The sequence below is a fragment of the Sturnira hondurensis genome, unplaced genomic scaffold (genome assembly GCF_014824575.4).
Source record: "Sturnira hondurensis isolate 20B ecotype Veracruz unplaced genomic scaffold, ASM1482457v3 Scaffold0008196, whole genome shotgun sequence".
Lineage (NCBI taxonomy): Eukaryota > Metazoa > Chordata > Mammalia > Chiroptera > Phyllostomidae > Sturnira > Sturnira hondurensis.
The window spans coordinates 22569462-22588724 of record NW_028080827.1 but is presented as its reverse complement, the minus strand read 5'-3'; the positions used below and the strand labels follow the sequence as shown (position 1 = coordinate 22588724).

The window sequence follows — 19263 nt, the reverse complement described above, 5'->3', positions numbered from 1 at the left end:
TGCTGGTGAGGATGTAGAGAAAAGGGAACCCTAGTACACTGTTGGTGGGAATGTAGACTGGTGCAGTCAGTGCAGGAAACAGTATGGAATTTCCTCAAAAAATTAAAAAGGGAACTACCTTTTGAACTGGCAATTTCACTGCTGGGATTATAGCCTAAGAATCCCGAAACACCAATTCAAAAGAACCTATGTTCATAGCAGCATTTACAATAGCTAAGTACTGGAAACAGCCAAAGTGCTCATCAGTAAATGAGTGAATCAAAAAACTGTGGTACATTTACACAATGGAATATGCAGCAGAAAGAAAGAAGGAACTCTTACTCTTTGAGACAGCATGGATGGAAATGGAGAGTATTACGTTAAGTGAAATAAGCCAGGCAGTGAAAGACAAATACCACATGATCTCACCCATAAATGTAACCTAGTCGACAAAACAAGCAAGCAAAACAGAACCAGAGACATGGAAATAAAGAACTTACAATGACCAGAGATGTGGGTGAGGGGACTACTGGGGGGAAGAATGGGAAGGGTCAAGTCAAAGAACATTTGTAAAGGACCCATGAACAACAATGGCAGGGGGAGGATTGAAATGTGGGAGGTGAGAGGTAGGGCATGGGAAATATGGGGACAACCGTAACTGAACAATAACAAAAAGCCACAGTATAGAATTCATCTGAGGTTCAGGAAATTAAACTGAGTAGGAGCCCATGAGATATAATACTGGTGTCTTGAGAGGGAACACATGCCATTTTAAAGGGAAAATGAGGTTTGTATCCCTGCAGACCTCTCTAGCACAAGATGGTGAGGTCACATCTTGTGAATTTCTCAGCTCAGACCAAATGGCGACAAAGGAGTAATACTGACAACTGAAATTCTTCGCATCCACACAGCTTACTGTACACATTAACAATTTTATTATTCCACTGTTTTCATTCACCTGGTATTAAAATTCCTAGAAACTTGCCCAGGAGCTAAAGTGGCAAATAACTTCATTGTTCATTTTAAGAACTTCTTCATCTTTACCTGAATACTGAACTACTTAACTTACCCTCATTTCATAAATACAAAAATCAATGTCCAGAAATGTGGCAGTCGCATTCCTAGCCAGGGGTCCCTTGACCACTGCCCAGAAGTCTCCCACAACACTATGCTTTGTCTCAAATTAACAATGAGGTTCAGGCCTCAAAGAGTTAACAATCAGATTTTACGACAAAATATGAATGCAACAATTACCCCATTAAAGGTAAAGAACCTCAGAAATCACTTTACTCATAAATAAAGGCCTACAGATATATAGTGAGCTGCTCAGTATCACTCAGTTAACTGGTATAGTTAAGTGCAAAAGAAATATTACAAGACAGAATGTGATTTAACAGCCAGAGAATGGTAAAAAAAAAAAAAAAAAAAAAAAAAAAACTATATAAAAAGAAAAAAAATTATGTGGGCCAGAAAGGACTTACAGGACTTGGGTTGACTTTTGAAACAACAAATGGATTGTGAGGCATGTTCATGGGAAGAACTGATTTCTTAAAGTAGTTTCAGGAATATGCATTGGGTTGGTAGGAGACACAGTTTGGAGCATTTAAAATTTCCAGTTGGGTATGTATTTGATTCTGTTGGAGCAGAGATCCAGTTTAGAGAAAGTTTCAAAGGAATGCCCAGGTAGCAATATGTTGAATCTTTCCAAATACATGAGTTGATATATTCCAATCAACTAGTAACCTTGTTTCTATGACAAGCCTTACCATACATTAAAGCTAGGAAAGTTTTTAAAAAATTCTTCAAAATATAAGTTAAGTTATTCTTCGAAGTATATTTTCACTGAATTTATAATGACTTCTCTTAATTACACTTAGATTTAAAAGAAGTTTCAGATAAATCAAAACTTTCTTTGGTCAACTGACTTTTTTTTTTAAACATATTTTATTGATTATACCATTACAGTTGTTCTATTCCCCCCTTCATTCCCCTCCACCCGCACACTCCCCCGCCACTATTCTCCCCCCTTAGTATATAACCACGTGTCTCAAGTTCTTTAGATTCTATATTTCCCCCACTATTCTCGCCCTCCCCCCTATCTATTTTCTACCTACCATCTATGCTATTTTCTGTGCCTTCTCCCCCCTTCTCCTCCTCCCACTCCCGTTTCTAACCCTCCATGTGTTCTTCATTTCTATGGTTCCACTCCTGACCTAGTTGTCCTCTTGGTTTGCTTTTGTTTTAGGTGTGGTTGTTAATACCTGTGTGTTTGCTGTCCTTTCACTGTTCATATTTTTCATCATCTCTTTTTTATGTAAGTCCCTTTAGCATTTCATATAATAAGGGCTTGTTGATGATGAACTCCTTGAACTTGACCTTGTCTGAGAAGCACTTTATCTGTCCTTCCATTCTAAATGAAAGTTTTGCTGGATAAAGCAATCTTGGCTGTAGGTCTTTGGATTTCATGACTTGGAATACTTCTTTCCAGCCCCTTCTTGCCTGTAAGGTCTCTTTTGAGAAATCCGCTGACAGTCTGATGGGTACTCCTTTGTAGGTGACTGTCCCCTTATCCCTTGATGCTTCTAGGATTCTCTCCTTCATTTTGGTCTTGGCTAATGTAATTATGATGTGCCTTGGTGTGTTCCTTCTTGGGTCCAACTTCTTTGGCACTCTCTGAGCTTCCTGGATTTCCTGGAAGTCTATTTCCTTTGCCAGACTGGGGAAGTTCTCCTTTATTATTTGTTCAAATAAGTTTTCCATTCGTGGCTGTTTCCTTCCCCCTTCTGGTACCCCTATAATCCGGATGTTGGAACGTTTAAAGATGTCCTGGAGGTTCCTAAGCCTCTCCTCATTTTTTTGAATTCTCATTTCTTCATTCCTTTCTGGTTGGATGTTTTGTTCTTCCTTCTGGTCCATTCCATTGATTTGAGTCCCAGTTTCCTTTCCATCGCTATTGGTTTCCTGTGTATCTCCCTTCATTTCAATTAGTTTAGCCTTCATATGTTCCTCTAATTTGTGACTATAATCACCCAGTTCTGTGAGCATCCTGATAAACAGTGTTTTGAACTGTGCTTCTGAGAGGCTGGCAATTTCTCGGTCACTGAGAGTTATCGGCTCTGGGACTTTGAGTTCTTCTTGCACCATCTTTTGGGCTGTTCATGCCTGTTCCGTAGCAGGATCGGAGCCCTAAGGTGTTCACTAGAGCAGGGCAACTAAGTCGCTGTGTTGTGACATTGTATGTGGGGGCGGGGTCAAAGAGGGACAATGGCTTCCCTCCAGCGACCGCCACCGCCGCGACCCCCACCAGCACCGCAGCCACCACCGTCACCAGGGCCACGCGCCCCACTCCACTGCACGTGAGTGTGCCACCGCTGTCAGCCCTCCACCACTGGGTTCGTCCCCTGGGGCCTGCGTGGTCCATCTCACTGTGCGCGAATGTGCGACCTTGGTCAGTCTGCCCCGCACCCCGACTAGGTCCGGGCTGCCTGCGCTCCTAGGTCTGTCCTTCTCGACCCTGCTCCACTCCTTTGCCTCTCTTACCATCCCGTTGAACGGTTTGTAGCTGTCAGACTTCCGTATAATTCGGTTTTCAAGCCTCTGGGTGTGTGTTAGTTCTCCAAAACTTTTGTTGTATCCAAACTTGGTTGTAGGAGAAGGCACAGTGTTTCCACCTATGCCTCCATCTTGGCGGAAGTCTCAACTGACTTCTTTTATTTTCATTTTTCAGGCTTTCATTTTCAGGATACAACCAGAATGAGTTGATACCACAATGAAAACAAGTTTAAAAGTATTGTCACACACAACCAAAGGGGTAAAAAGGAGGGACACTGATATCACAGCCAAAACACTGATAATATCACCATTTATAATAAAGTTAAACAGACATCTAAATCTGCAAGTAGAATATTCAATTTAAAATTTTACTTCTAGAATTACACAATTACTCCATAGGGCCACTTGTTTAAATTCCTTCCCAAATCAATGATCATATTAGTAAAAGATTCACATCAGAATTAATCTGCTTTGTCAATCATACCTCAGTGAAGATGGAAAAAAAATTAAATAATCTGAAAGAATTCTACCTTAAACTATGGATCAGAATGTTCAAAAATGTTAATTTTATCATAACTAAGTCCAGAACTATGCTTTCTATGCATTGGGTTGAAAAAGGAGACAAATGACTTGAGAGAAAATTGTTTTTGAAAGCAAGACTTACTGGAATAATAACCTCAATTCTTTCTGCAGTACCCCAAATCACAAGCCTTCAAATACTGAATTCTATTTCTCAGTGTTGACATCTGAATATGCTGAATAGAATATTATTGTTACAATGAGTGAAATTTTAAGTATTAAAATTCACATTTAAATTTAACACACAGACTGCTAAATCTTCAGTAGTCCTACTAAAAAAAATCAAAAGATTTGAAGTCAGAACTGGATTTACATTATACCTATTTGTCATAGCTCTTTGAGCCTGTTCACCTGAAAGGTGTGATACTTACCTACTGTAGGTTGTAGTTGAGACTAAATGTATCATTACAGTAACTTAGAATAACTCCAATAGGTAATCAGTGAATGATAGCTATTATTACAGACACAGGAATCATCATGAAAACTTTGGTCATTCTTTCTAAGTATTTAGGTGCTATGTGGTAGAACACTGCATTTCCCATTGAAGTGATCAGATTTTAAACACTTCCATGGTGGAGCTGAAAAATGACTGAGTGATGGGGGAGAGCGGATGGAGCAGCAGGGTTCTCCAAGATGCTGCTGCAGCTCATTCTTTCCTAAATGATCTGAGGTTAAGATGCCATGTTGAGCTCCCATAAACCAATAACGGAAAAGGGGTCCCTTAAAGGTAAAATTATCCCAGATCATTTCTGAGGTTTTGATGTGCCAGAAAAATTGCTTATTCAGATGACTACTGTGACAGTCCTAAAGAACTGAAAGATGATGTGTTCTGAAATATCAAGTCTCCACCTGTTTTGCATATTTTTAATTTGCTGTGTATATATTTTCTAATTACTTAAAATTTGAAATTTATAATTTTATGTATACTAGGAACTAGAAAATAGAATGCTTGATTAAGCATTTACTCTATTTATGACTAAAGTGATTTCTGAGGTTCTAAGAATTGTTTTCCCCTCTCATTTGCTCAAGTAACAGAAAAAGATGTGTATGATTAAACGTTATCAAGTACCTAGTGACCCAACTATTCATTTGAATATTGTTAAATACAAATTAAGCATTGCTAAATATATAACTAGAAATCATACATCTTCAGTTTTAGTGAAGGCTTAGAAAAGTTTATTTTGTGCTTACATTTTTCTAAAGCATCACAAAATTACTGTACATTCAAACTCTTCTTCAGTGGTAGAATACTTAATATTCTAAAGGCGAGGCCTTTAAAGAAAACTGTTGTATACTATGAAACTGTAAGTCTAATGAACTAACAAAGAAGCAGAATCTACATGAGAGGGGACATTACAGACATCATCTATTACGTAATAGACAGGTGATCATTCTGAATACTTACGGTTTTCACCTTTCTGTAGCCAATACAGTTCTCTATTGCTACCCCACGCCAATCCCACTTTTGCTGTAAGGTACTAACTCTTTAAGAGGTAAAAATATGTTAAATGTTTTTTCATCATCCTGCTGATTCCCACCTGTGAAATAGCACATAGTAGAAAGTATAGAATACATAGTTTGTCTTCTTAAAGACATAAAAATATTATGATTTTAAAACATCAAGCCTACACTGACTGTAAAATCAAGAACTTTCTGTATGAGGACAGATGTACATCAAAAACTAACACTATAAAAGATCCTTTTCCTGAGTAAAATGCTAACTTTATTCTGTATCAGATTAAGCTTCCATCAGTTTTTTAAACATAAAATGCAGAGTCTTTTCCACATCAAATAAAAGTCTGGAATGTTTACCTTCACATCAAAAATACAAAAAAGGTCCAAGTAAAAGTTCAACAAGATTAATTTAAAATCTGAAAGTAGCCAAAATTTTAAATCAGTAGACAGCTCTTCAACTTTAAGGATCCCTCAGTAAACTTCAGTTTGCAACAACAAAATACTACAACAAAATAAAATACTATTTATTAAAATATGAAAAATATTCCCAGGATATTCTCCAATTTGGAAAATGAAAAACGTAACCCATGGTAAGAAAGGTATGCTGAACAAAGAAACAAAAAATGTAATCAAACTTTATAGGAATCAAGGCAACACCATGGACTTACAAAAACTTCCTAAATCAGGAGCATATCCTGTATTATCATGTGTAAAAAAACTGTAATTAAAACAAGGTTAGTTTTTATTAGTTGCATTATTTAAAAATGAAGAAATTTTGGACTATTTTCTCTAAAAGGACCACAAAATTGTCACTGAAATAGTATTTCTTGAGACAATGGGCAAAGTTCCCATTTATGGGAAATATGTTTGCTTGTTTTTTCACACAGTGAAACAAGAAATTTTTATTAAATGAGAAATCTTTTTCTCTAAAGTAAACTCCTTAAATACCTCAATAATGCAATACCTGGGAAATGTCATTTTTCAACCTCAAAAATTTTATTATGAAAAAGGTCATTATTAAACAAACACACAAATCTTATTGCTTGGCACCAGATTCTTCAAAAATTTAAAGAACTGTTTAAGCCACCACACTGCTGTTATATCCTATTTCAAACTTTTTACATAGTGCTCCTTTTCTTTTCTAAAGGTAGACCTTTCAATCTAATGACAAAATAGATGGAATCTTGCAAGGAACAAGTCACAGTTCACTTCAAACCAAAAGAAATGATTAATCTTCTGTTTCTGTCCAAATTATATTAAGATATGTATAAAAAATAACTAAGATTTATCTGCAGCCCATGAAGGACCCACAGAACGCTGTCTTATGGCATTCTGTGGAAAGTCTTTATTTGTTCCTTCCTTATGTTCAGCGTCGTCTTCTGAAACATCTTCTTCATCAGCCTCGTGTTCCTCCTCCACTTTTTTCAAAGGTTGAGAAAATTCTGTTAATAATTTTTCTGAAAGATGAAGACCACAAAATATTTTTTGTTGATGTATTAGATTTGCATTAGTATAAAGTCAAGACATGATTTCTTATGCCCATAAACTGCTTTGGCATTTATTTATCAATCCAAAAGGGAAAAGCTGTCTTCAAGATTAAGAAATACCATAAAAATAAAAGTTGGTTTACAAGATCCATTTTACTTTCCAAATTCATTATGATTACCTATTTATGAATTGAAATTAACAAATCAGAATGCTGTGAAAATGCATGTTTGTAAAAATATATACTGCATTAAATACAATTATATAATTTGCTACTAAATCTTTTAATAAATAAGTATACTAAACCAAATTTCGACATTACCCTTGTTTCAGTTCCCAAGTGAATAGCAATCAGACATTTATAGTTGAAGGTTATATTCCTATCCATGTTTTTTTTCCAAGTAGTTTCATAAATGTGCTTCCTCTACTCCACATATACTTTTATTAAGGTATAATTACAAACAACAGAACGTACAAATCTCAAGTGCACAGCTCCATGCATTTTCATGTATACACACATATACTTTTTTTTTCATAAGACCTGTTGCAAGTTAATGTAAACTTAGACCACACCATGTTAAATTGAGATACAGAGCATAGAACTGGGACAGTGAACTTCACTCTCTTCAGAGATGCTAAACTGCCCCTCGTTCCAGGCAATCCAGAATGGAGGGGGAAAAATACAGCAGCTTAAGAATAAATCACCATGTAGTGAACAATCTGTTCTTTGGTCTGCCTGGCACTGCTCTTTCTGTTTGGTTATTAGCCTCTTCCCTGCACCACATCCCATGTGGGTATGGTGAGCACTACAGTTTATAGCAGTGCTTCTTCACCAGGGGTGATTCTGCCCCACCAATGAACATGTGGTAATGTCTGGAGAATTTCTGATTGTCCCAACTGTGAGGTGGTGCTGCTGGCGACCAATGAGATGCTGCTGAACACCCAACAACATACAAAAAGCAGCCCATCATAACTATAAATTATGCAGCCCAAAAGGTTAACAGCGTCAAGATTGAGAAACCCTGGTTTACAGTGACTGTTCCAAAAAGTGAATTGTTTAACTTAAGTAGAGTGCACCAGAATTCTTCCAAAAGATGGTTGTGGGGAAAGATGTATTGCCTTCTCACTCTGCAGTTGAGAGCTATCATTTTTATGCTAAGGACTGAAGAGAAACAAAAATGGAGCAAATAACGGAAAGGATAACTCGAGCAGTTCAGAAACGTAACATCCTAATATGTGAGCCTCAGGATCCAATCAACTCTACCCTCAGATTTCCTTGCTACATAAACCAATAAATTCCTATTCTGCTTAAAACTAGACTGAGGTGAGTCTTTCCCCAAGCAACTCAAAATCTAAGCCAAACACACATACTAGAAAACAATTCAAATCATTAAGCCGATTACTAAAAGGGGCAGTATCACAAAGTATGGATCACTGTCTATCAGCTGTGTCACAGATTACTTAAGAGACACGTTTGTTTGGCTGAGGTTTTCGAAGTGAAATAAAATATACATTCATCAACTTTTAAACTGTCTGTTAAGTAATCTATGCTCACAGTTTTCTTTCTATAGGGCAGAGGCCCTCGGTGAATGAAATGTTTCCCTCCCCAATACATGTCCTTTTTATACCATCAATGCAATTACCTACAAAATGAAAAGAATACCTATCAGCTATTCAATGAACAAAGTAAACAGTAAATGCAATCTCCACTGACTTCATTTAAGGAGTTTTGACCTCAATAAATACTAAGTCATGAAAGGCAGCATATGGGAAGGCCAAGCCAAGAATCTGATTTAGGTTCTACCCTAAGCTCTGTCATTTCTGTGTGACCTAGGAAAACAGTTCATCTCTCTGGGCCTTAGTTTACTCAACCACAAAATAGGAAGAATGATGCTTTTATGCAGTCCACTTTAGAGGGTTGCTGAAAAGCAAATGGGATGATGAAAAGTGAGTTCTTTACAAAGAGCAAACATGAGGGCTTCCATAACAATGTAATTTTCAAGACTGAATAGAAATGATTGCTTATCAGGACAGACAGCAGTGAATACTTCTAATTACATAAATGCATAGCACAGTGTCAATCCTAAATCAACTATAGGAATTGCTTTTCCCAATTTCCTACCAGAAAAACTTAAGACGTGGCTGACTAAAAAGAAAAATCTTCAACGCACTATAGCAATGAATGACTTCCAAAGCAGAATATATTTAACTTTTTTGCACTTAAGTATGTTCAAATGGATCTACAAATACCATGGAATTTTCAAACAAATTTATATCAATGTTATTAAATATCTGCAAATTATATGCAATATTAAAATTCTCCACATTATAAAAGAAAATAAATGTTCCAAAATCCATGGAGCCATTATTCTTATGAAATATATATTCCCCTTCTCCTTTCGATATAAGCCACCCCCCATATTTAGAAACCTAAGCTGGAAGGGAGGGATTAAGAAGTACAAATTTCCAGTTATAAAAAACAGTCACAGGTATGTAAAGTACAGGATAGGGAATATAGTTAATAACATCATAATAACTATGTATGGTGTCAAATGGATACTAGACTTATTAGAGTGATCACTTTGTAAGGCAGGAATTTTCAACCGGTGTATGAAAGAATTTTTAAAACATGCAGTACCTGACTCATCAGGGGCACTGACCTCTTTTCCCTTAGATTGTCAAATTAAAAAAATGGTAACAGCCAACACAAAAAGAGCCATCCAATGTAAATGATTCAAAATTATACCTATTTTTATTTTCAGATAGGCAAAAAAATCTATTTTTCGGTGTGCCACAGAATTTTAGTAATTAATTTATGTGTGCCATGAAATAACAAGGTTGAAAACTGCTGTCATAAGGTATATTAATGTCTAACCACTAAGCTGCACACCTGAAACTAAAATAAATCAACTGTAATTAAAAAATAAATTTAAAAAAAGGAATAAAGAAGTAATGATAGAACCTAAAATAAAATAAAAATATACTTACTGGAAGGGTATGGCTGAGGTCGGTGTCTTTTTGAAGGACAAAGACAATCTGCCACAAATATCATACCCTGCAAAAATAAACATAAGAAAGCCAAATGTATAATACATTATAAAGCTAGTACAACTATATAAAATTATCAAGTTTTAAAATATTTTTCTTCCTAGTACTCTGAAAATAAAGTACTTACGAGTCCTAGTAATAGTCCTGAAAGTAGAGTTGCTAAAGCAAAAACTGTGTATGATCCCCATACTGGTAATCCAAGATCCTCAATAAAATAGTTATGGCAAGTCTAAAATCAAAAGAAAAAAAATAACCTAAAAACCTGGTCATCTGAAAAAAAGTAATACTGTCAAAAATGTTTAGAATAGAAATAAAATTTTAGCTCATACCCTGATCCACATAGATAGCTGAAAAAGAGCTGACATACTACTCATCCTAAAATAAAGAGAGATGATTGAAATACTGAGTAAAATACACAGCTTTAAAGTAGAATATATGTGTGTATAGCTATGGCTTCTACTTTTCACTCTATAATCTCAGTAGACCAGATTTTATTGATGGTGTTAATCAAGATTAGTCACAAAGCACTAATTTCAAGACTTTAATGAGACTTGTTAACGAACATTATGTTTCTGCATTGTTCCCATTATGTGATATCCTCATACATAAAACACAGTAATTTTTTTCCTTTTCCCCTACAGCTTTGACATCAACCTTTCACCTTTCATCTGATGACTTTTCCAATGTACTCTGCTAAGAGGTTACAAGCTCTATGGAACCAGTTAAAGTCAGGCATACTGTAAAGCAAATGGCTTCAAATGAGCACAGAATCCCTTCACAAGCAGAGCCTTAAGGAAGAACTAGGTACATGTACTGAACAGATCCTCCCACCTTAGAATTACCCCCTTTCATACTAAAATTGAACTTACAATAGCTTCAGTTTGATATAGTTTAATGATATATAAAATTATTTAAGAAGCAAATGCTAAGTCATCATATAAGTAAAAATAATTATTTTCATATAATTAAATCCAAGCAGTTTAGATGGATAGTTAAAGGACACGTTCCAAATATAAGACAGATTTGTTTGTTCCCAACTGCTTTCCCCCTATTACCACCAACATATAAACCAATTCACACGCAAGCCAAAGTTCCTATATACAGGACAACCTAATCCAACTGCCCATCATTAGAGGAGTCAATCTGCTGAGCTGACACTTGGAGTGCCCCTTATTCACAGTTCACCAATAAAAAAGGTGCAGACTGCTGCCCTGAGGACTTAGCAGAGACTCAGAGCAAACTCCTTCTTCTACCAAAAGACTAAGAAGATTCACCTATGAGATTTCAAAAAATAAAAATCAGTTACATTTTCAGCCCAACAGGGAAAGGTACTTTAATCACATTGCTTTTGTTTAAAATGAAAAATGGGAAGAGGAACAAGAAATTGAAACATAAAGCCTCCCTACAGTCTGAACTAATTAGACTCCATCACAAACACTTGGTGCCTCCATTAGGTTGACATGGTGGTACAGTGGAGAAATTTTGACAGAAAAGGACATATCAATTCAGATTTTCAGGGCAGAGGTGTAAGGGGAAGGTGAAAAAGATAAATTCTATTTCAAAATAATGCTTAGAGCCAATCGTCTTCCTACTCCCAGAATCCAGAGCATTTTTTATCTCTCACCACTGGTATCCCAAGTGCCTAATATTCCAACAGCAAGTGTGGTAAGGAGACAGGAAAAGATAGCTCAGCCACACCAAGATAAGTCCATGGTGACCTTAGCAAAACTCAATACCCCTGAAAGTCTCTTGAATGATCCACGAGGTATTGCACCCCAACAGCTAGCAGGAAATATGCATGCTATCTCCAATCCTTACTGTTCCATAGCAAGCTGCTGCCCTCTAGTTATATGTAAAGCTCAGTGGTTAGTCAGGCCATCAGGGACATTAGGGTCATTGTTCATCCCATCTATTCAAACAAAAAGTTATCAGACTGGTAGAATAATTCAATCACATTAAATAAAGAACTAAAATCTAAAGATAGCACAAGTAGATACATGTTTGAAGCTTCTCATTCAAATATCAAGCTCAAATGACAGCTTTCCCATTTCTTCATACTTAGGGACATCATTTAGCTTCTGACGATACAAAGGACCTTATCCTCAGAGTTAACACATTCCTGGAAAGGATTTCAAATTAATGCTATAAAATGTCTCCTAGCTTAATAAGGATCAAAGTATTTGTTTAACCTAGAAGAGTCAAATCAAAAATAATCATATAATAAATGTGAATATACTTTAAGAGCCCAAGAATGCTTTATTTACACAAACATAATTACCTGTTCCAATTAAAGTAGAAATAAGTAAGAAAAAAAGCCCTCATACTTACAGAATAGAACCTGGACCAAACCATGATGAAACAGGTTCAATACTCTTCCACTCTTTGTCACTTACAAAGTTTATGAAGTCCTTCTTAGTCCGTGGGCCCTGATAGCGCCTAAATTCACCGTCTTTACAACTAAAAAGGTAAGAATAAGTATTATCCAACACCAAATAAATAAACTTTGTATTTGTTTTGCCATTTCTTTAATCTTATTTTACAATTAATCCTAATACTCAAAATCATTAGCAAAGCACAAGTAGCAAATTACATTAATTATCAATTCACAACATCTCAGCCCCAAATTTAATCAATGAGGTCATATTTTTACACAGTCATAAGCCTAAGATTACTCACTGTTACTCTTCCAAATAATAAAACCAGGAAACAAAGTAAACCATTATATGTCAACTACATCTCAATAAAACAGGGATATGGGAGGACTGACTGACAGACACAAAGGAGATAAATCTCAGAAAATAACTTTTAAGCCTTATGTGATTCTACTTTACAGTCTGGTGCTCGTCCTTCCTGACATTCACCTAGTCCTTCCCATTCCCAGGGCACGGAGTTGTGCTGTGGGGTGATAACTGCTCTCCCCGCTCCCACATCTTCACCATTCCCAAACTATCTTAAATATTACTGTAGTCTCACCCTACTTAATTAACACTTCTATTTTTAACAGTTAAATGCAACAACTTTCAATAGTTCCCTACTACCTACTGTAGGGTTAAAGGATCCTTTATCCATCCACAGCCAAAGACCACAAGAAAGCCAAAAAACAGTTTGTAAGGGGAAAAATGGCATCTGAGCTGTTTTTGAGGGACAGGTAGGATTTCAAAAGTCAGAAGTTAAGAGAATGGGCATGATAAACAACATGATTGAAAGAAAATGGGCAGAAAATTCCAGATAAGTTCAGGGGGTGTTGAGAAAAAGGAAAGGGGGAGTCTGATTACAGCCACTTAACAGATACTATAGAGAAAAGTACTGATTGAAAAGGAAGAGAACCACTTACGGAGACAGCGAACAGACATTTAAATAGCTACAAAGGGAGCATGAGAGAATAAAAAAGGTGTAAGGAACTATTTAGACATGAAAAATAAAGAAGAGAAACAAAGACACATAAAGAATTGCCAACTTGTTGTTTGCATAACTTTTAATGAGGAGAGCTCAATGAATACCTCCTGGCATTCAACCCACCAGCCAGATGGGCATTAAGGTAGAGGGCAGGTACAGATTTAAGATTTCCTATCTCAACTTAGAAGATAAAGTCAGACTAAAAGGCCTGATATTAAAGACTATACAACCCTGTTCATTTTGCCTTAACACCCAACCATTTCACCTACCACTGTCCCAAGGTTGAATTACAGCACTTTTTTAAGCTAATTTTTTAACATACCATATTCCTATTTATGAGATGCCCTCAAGATGGAATGCTTACTCTGTACGTTTGAAATCTATCTCCAAAGCTTCCTTGAAACCCCATAATCTCCACAAACCACTCCAGCCCAGGTTTTCCCTTACCAATTTTCCTATAGGACTAACCACAACTCTGGGCTCAAAAACATTTAGTATGTTGAAGAGTAGCAAATCATTTCATGTGAACAACGGAACATTGCCTCTGAAAACAATTACAAATCTTTAATTTCAAAATTAGGGGCTGTCTCATACATCATTCATCTATATAAAGGCACCAGGGCAGTGCTAGTAGTTAATAAGCCTTCTAATACACTTAATGAGTGTAACACTCTTTAAACATAATCCAGGACAGAGGCCTTTATTCTGATTATACTATGATGCATCCTTCTTCATAACCACCAAATCTTCAAATACTTACTGATAAATAGTAGGAAGAGCAGTTATGATAAATCGCCCACTCAGTCCTACAAATGATAAAGATTACAAATAAAGACAAGAAAGAATACAGAGCAGGTTTTATATAGGCCAATCACTTACTACTTAAAAGTTGATTCTGATTTAAATACTAATAAGGAAAATATTAAATTATACCGAGAATAGTTGAGTTTTTTCTTTTTTAAAAGAGTTTATTTATTTTTAGAGAGAGGGGAAGGGAGAGAGAAAGAGGGGGAGAGAAACATCAATGTGTGGTTGCCTCTTGCAACCCAGGCACGTGCTCTGACTGGGAATCAAACTGGTGATGCTTTGGTTCACAGGCCTGCACCCAATACACTGAGCTACACCAGCCAGGTTAAGAGTTTTGTAACATAAAAAATAAAAAACCTAATTATCTACTTAAAGCAACTTTAAAAAAACTACTACACATAATCTCAATTAAAAAGTGAATTTATATATAAACACTTGATTCCATTATACTGCACCAACAGTCGTCTATACTATAAAGGTCTAAAATCAAATCAAACTGCACTTGACATTCAGAAAACAAAGGCTGAGTTTAAGATGTTGTTAGAAATGGAACACATCATGAATCATAAGCTGGGCAATAATAATAGGAGCTACTGCAAGTGTTCAATATTAGCTATTGTTACCATTTGGAATCGGGCAAAGTCAAGAACCCAGGTTATATTGTGAGCAAGAACAGGTAAGACGGGACTAGACTAAGAAAGGAGCATGCCTGAGGGCAGGACCTGCCACTTGGCCAGAGGGTCAAGTCAGGAGTGCACTTGACCCCACAACCATGCAGGCTTTGTAATTAAAAGCCCAGGTCCTCAAATCACAGGCATTAAATTTGGAACCCAATTACAGAAATTCATACTACTTGTCAAGGAATATGACCTTGACTCTGCAAAGAACCTCAATGGCATGCTCTTTATCCTGAAGCTTAATATGGATGCAAAGGGCTTTGGCCAGTGTCCACCTGGACCACAGTATTCTAGGACTTCTTACACACTAGTCTGGGGCCTGGGATACAAAGCAAAAAAGATCAGAGGCAGTTATTTGGGGAAGAATGAGAGGAGAGTGAGATCTCCAAGATCCCTTAGAGCGACATATAAAAGGAATAAGCTGCATACATTCCTTGAAACCAAGGAATCTGCTTTTTGAAGTCACCTCACACTGAGCCCCCAGCAGAGAGGTGGTAGGTTGGCTTAATTAACTGCAGACAGTTATGTTTTCCAAACCTAATGAAAGGTAAAGACCATGCAATGTGGAAAAGAGGATAAACTTATCAACCCAATATACAAAGAAACAAAGACATCCACAGACTTATAGTACCTGGCTGCTCTGTAACATCTACTTTTGCAACATGAACCTCAAGATCTTCTCCCCATTCAGCAAAACTTTCCCATTCTGGCTGAAGATTCTGACAAGCAGGACACCATGGTGCATAACTGAGAAATACAGTTAAAAAAAAAGTCAGACATTCAAATACCACCATACTGGCATAAAAATCCTAAAATGCGTAATTGTGAAGAACATTTTATACTAAAAACAAGATAATACAGTTATTAATTTTATGAAAATAAAAGTTTTAAATGTGAACCTAATACTCTAGCAATTAAGATCTATGAGTTGATGATGCTAATCACATAAAAGTCTGAGAAGTTAAGATACAAGGACGTTTTCACACATAAAGCAGCTCTTTAAAAAACAAAAAAAACCTTTGTATTTCTCTATGAAAATGTGGCTACCAGAAAGCTCAAAGCTCCATTTGGAGTTCATGGGTTTTAATAATTTTACACTGCAGGAGTCACAAATGCAAGGTATCAGTACAAGAAAAATAGGAAGCACCCAGGGCTGTGGTGAACAAGGAGAGTTGCACCACATCTTAAGCAGGAAAGCACTGCTCAGGATGACTGCCACAAGGGATTGCTGGCCCGGTATGGCAAGCTATTCTTATGAAAAAGAAACCAAAAACTCTGCATTTTTATTTTTTAAAAAAATGTTCCCTCAAAACATAAGCCATGGACACAAACTCCAGGCAGGTCAAACAAAATTCTTTTGGCCAGCCTTTGGTCAGCCTGTTTTTAAGACCTCAGGTTTACAAATCTATGGCCACGCACATTATAATTTTAATTACTCCTCAAGCATTCAGCATTTTCCAAGGCCCCGATTTTCCCCTCAGGTTTGACTTTGCCACTTTATTGTGTATTATCTTATAATTTGCCTCAGTCTAATGGAACAGAAAGAATAAAGCCTATACCTCTTTAATACAAAAGTGGTTTCTGTACTCCATTATACATAATACTTGTTTTATGAAAAACAAGACTCCTAAAAGTAACAGGCATTGTGGAACAAGACTAGTACCATACATAAAAGCCAAAGTTCCTAATAATAAATACTATTAAAATGAAAATATCTCTGTAATAAAACTTTTGATGAGGATGAACTTAATGTAGGTAACAGACTTGTAATAACTAGCATTTAGTACCACTCACTAGATCCCTTTACCAAGTTCATTTGTTTTTTGAGTGCTTTTTAAAGATTCAGCCTCAAAAATCAGTAAGCTATGGAAGAAAAAAGTACTATCACATACTCTAATTTCACAGATGCTCTAATTCAGATCACCTGTACTTAACTCTTGAATATTTACATAGTTTGATCAAATTGAGTTTTTAAAAATATCCTTGAGTAATGCTTGACTGTATTTCACATATAAATTCATAATCACTGTTGCTTAACACAGTATTTATGAAACAGTATTTTATGGGCGCAATCTAAAAAAAGTTCCTCATGACAATAAAAACTAAATGCTGTCACTTGTTATATTCCATCTCCCCTGCAACTTCCAGTGGTGCCTAAAAATGCACTTCACTGAGGCACAGATTATATGCACATTTATGCACATTTTCCCTTATCTTATGCTCCACATAGCTTTTCTGATTTTAAGTCCCACTCAAGACTTAACGGAGTTGGCCTTTTGGGTTTTCCCTTAATGATGTCCACTCTCACCTGCCTCGTAAACTGGCAACCTGAAAATACTGGAACCTTGTTAAAGAAGAGGGTGTACTAACAGCTATCAATGCATGCCTACTCTTAAGCTTTAGATCAGGGGTGTCAAACTCATTTTCACCCGGGGCCACATCAGCCTCACAGTTGCCTTCAAAGGGCAGAGATAATTTTAGGGCTGTATAACTGTACTCCTTAACTGTTAAGGAACTGAAAATACATTCTGCCCTCTGAAGGCAACCAGGAGGCTGATGTGACCCCCATTAGCCTTGACACCCCCCCCCCCCGCGGTGAAAATGAGTTTGACACCCCTGCTTTAGAAGCTGAAAAAAGCAATATCTGGACAGGTTAATTAAGTCTGTAGGTATGTTTCCCATCTGTAAAATGTGGAAAATAATACCTTTCTTATAGAATTTTGAGAGAAATATAATAATGTATGTAAAGTGCTTAGCAGTATCTAGTACAGTTAACAGTCAACGGTGTTTTTTTATAACAACACCAGCATCAATAACACTGCCCACCACTATCCCCAATTTGCAAACTAAAGCAAAGGTAGATTACTTTCTACTGATGCAGAATGCACCTTATTATAACAGAACTACCGCAGAAACGATTTTCTTCAAACAGCTTACAATGACATTCACACATCTTTTAATGCAGTACCATTCGGAGAGCATTAAGAGTCACAACCTAGGACAATCACTATTTTGCAGAAACACACAAGCAAAGAAAAAAATGAGAAGTATACAGTGAGAAAAACAAGAAAAAATGATAAAGGGAATTAAGATGTTAAAATAACCCAACTTGAATTTGCTTGACATTTAAAATAAAAATATAGAGTCCCAAATTCCAACACTATAAAATGGGCTACTTTTTAAGGATATTTAGACAAAAGAAGAGAGGTTCTGCTCAAATTCCTCTCTTGTAAAATATGGTAAAAATAGTCGAGCCCGTTTGTGAAATATCATTCTAAAATAAATGACTGTATAGGAACGAGTCACCCCAACCACCCCACCCCCAAAACCATGAATTAAAGTTGAGAGAACCGGAACGCAATCTCGTAAGCACACTACAGCCTTAAACCAGAGTGCACAGTTGTAGAAGAAACTTAATGTTCCTCGGTGAAAACGAGGAGCGGGAGGGACCGAGCCGGCGGCCAGTCCGCAGAGCAGTTTGGAGATCTGGAAGCAGCGGGGGCGCGAGCTCCGCAGTCCGCAGTGGCAGTCCCCAGGAACCTGGGCCTCGGAGAAGGGTCAGGGGAGAGATGAAGTTTGGTGTCCAGACTAGGACCTAGGACCCCGGCTACCCCGGCCCACCGAGGGGACCCGAGACAATCACCCCGCGCTCACAATTCTATCATCCACTCTCCTTCCAGCAACTCTCTCCAGTTCTCGTCCGTGACGACGCGCACGTCGCTCCGCCGTCCGTGGGTCCGGGGAGCCCCGCAAAGCAACAGCACCAGAACTGCCACGTGAACTACGAGACTCCCGGGGGTCGCCATGTCGGCCGCTCGCCCACCCCTCAGCAACCGCGGCGACTCCCACCTCCGCGGACCAGCCCCTCACTTCCGCCCTCGCGGGATGATCTGCTCATGCGCAAGACCGCGCGTCAGGACACGCGCGTGCCCGCTTGCGCGCGTCTAGAGGATTCTGAATGCGCCAGAAGAGGCCGGGTTTCAGTTGGTTGAGCACGGAGGGAAGCGCTGCTATCCCTAGTGCGCATGACAGAAAAGCGGTGCCTTTCCCAGCCGGTGGTGTGCCCCAGTATTATTGGGAAGGAACAGAGCGAACTAGAAGCGCAGTGTAGAAAGTGGGAGGGGCTTCGGAGAGGAAGCGTTTCAAAGTCCGAGATTCAATTTGGCGCCAAGTGGTTGGCATTTTATACTTACTCTAGCCGATTGAGAAGATTCCCGCAGTTTCCAATTAAATGCCCTTCCTAGGTTTCATTCGTTTCCTTTGGAAACTTTTGTAGTAAACCTAA

General features: G+C 37.5%; 1 protein-coding gene and 1 non-coding gene across 2 annotated transcripts; both read right to left on the bottom strand.

The window, feature by feature from the left end:
- Positions 1-5261: 5261 nt before the first annotated feature.
- Positions 5262-18885, bottom strand: TMX1 (thioredoxin related transmembrane protein 1). Its single transcript, XM_037054297.1, has 8 exons — positions 18633-18885; positions 15610-15725; positions 14255-14300; positions 12427-12555; positions 10428-10473; positions 10226-10327; positions 10039-10105; positions 5262-7022 (listed from the first exon to the last, which is right to left on the bottom strand). The coding sequence occupies exons 1-8, from the start codon at positions 18782-18784 to the stop codon at positions 6844-6846; spliced, it is 837 nt and encodes a 278-aa protein (XP_036910192.1). The 5' UTR covers positions 18785-18885; the 3' UTR covers positions 5262-6843.
- LOC118992653 (small nucleolar RNA SNORA70) lies at positions 15356-15496 on the bottom strand. The gene has a single exon (XR_005067673.1). It is a non-coding gene; the product is annotated as a small nucleolar RNA SNORA70 (small nucleolar RNA).
- Positions 18886-19263: the final 378 nt, after the last annotated feature.

Coding starts and splice junctions, on each gene's coding strand:
- TMX1 (XM_037054297.1), bottom strand. CDS start 18,784: ATGGCGACCCCCGGGAGTCTCGTAGTTCACGTGGCAGTTCTGGTGCTG. Junction 10,474..12,426: donor TTTGGTCCAGGTTCTATTCT/GTAAGTATGAGG, acceptor TCTTTATTTTAG/GATGAGTAGTATGTCAGCTC. Junction 10,106..10,225: donor CAGGACTATTACTAGGACTC/GTAAGTACTTTA, acceptor TTATTTTTGCAG/GGTATGATATTTGTGGCAGA.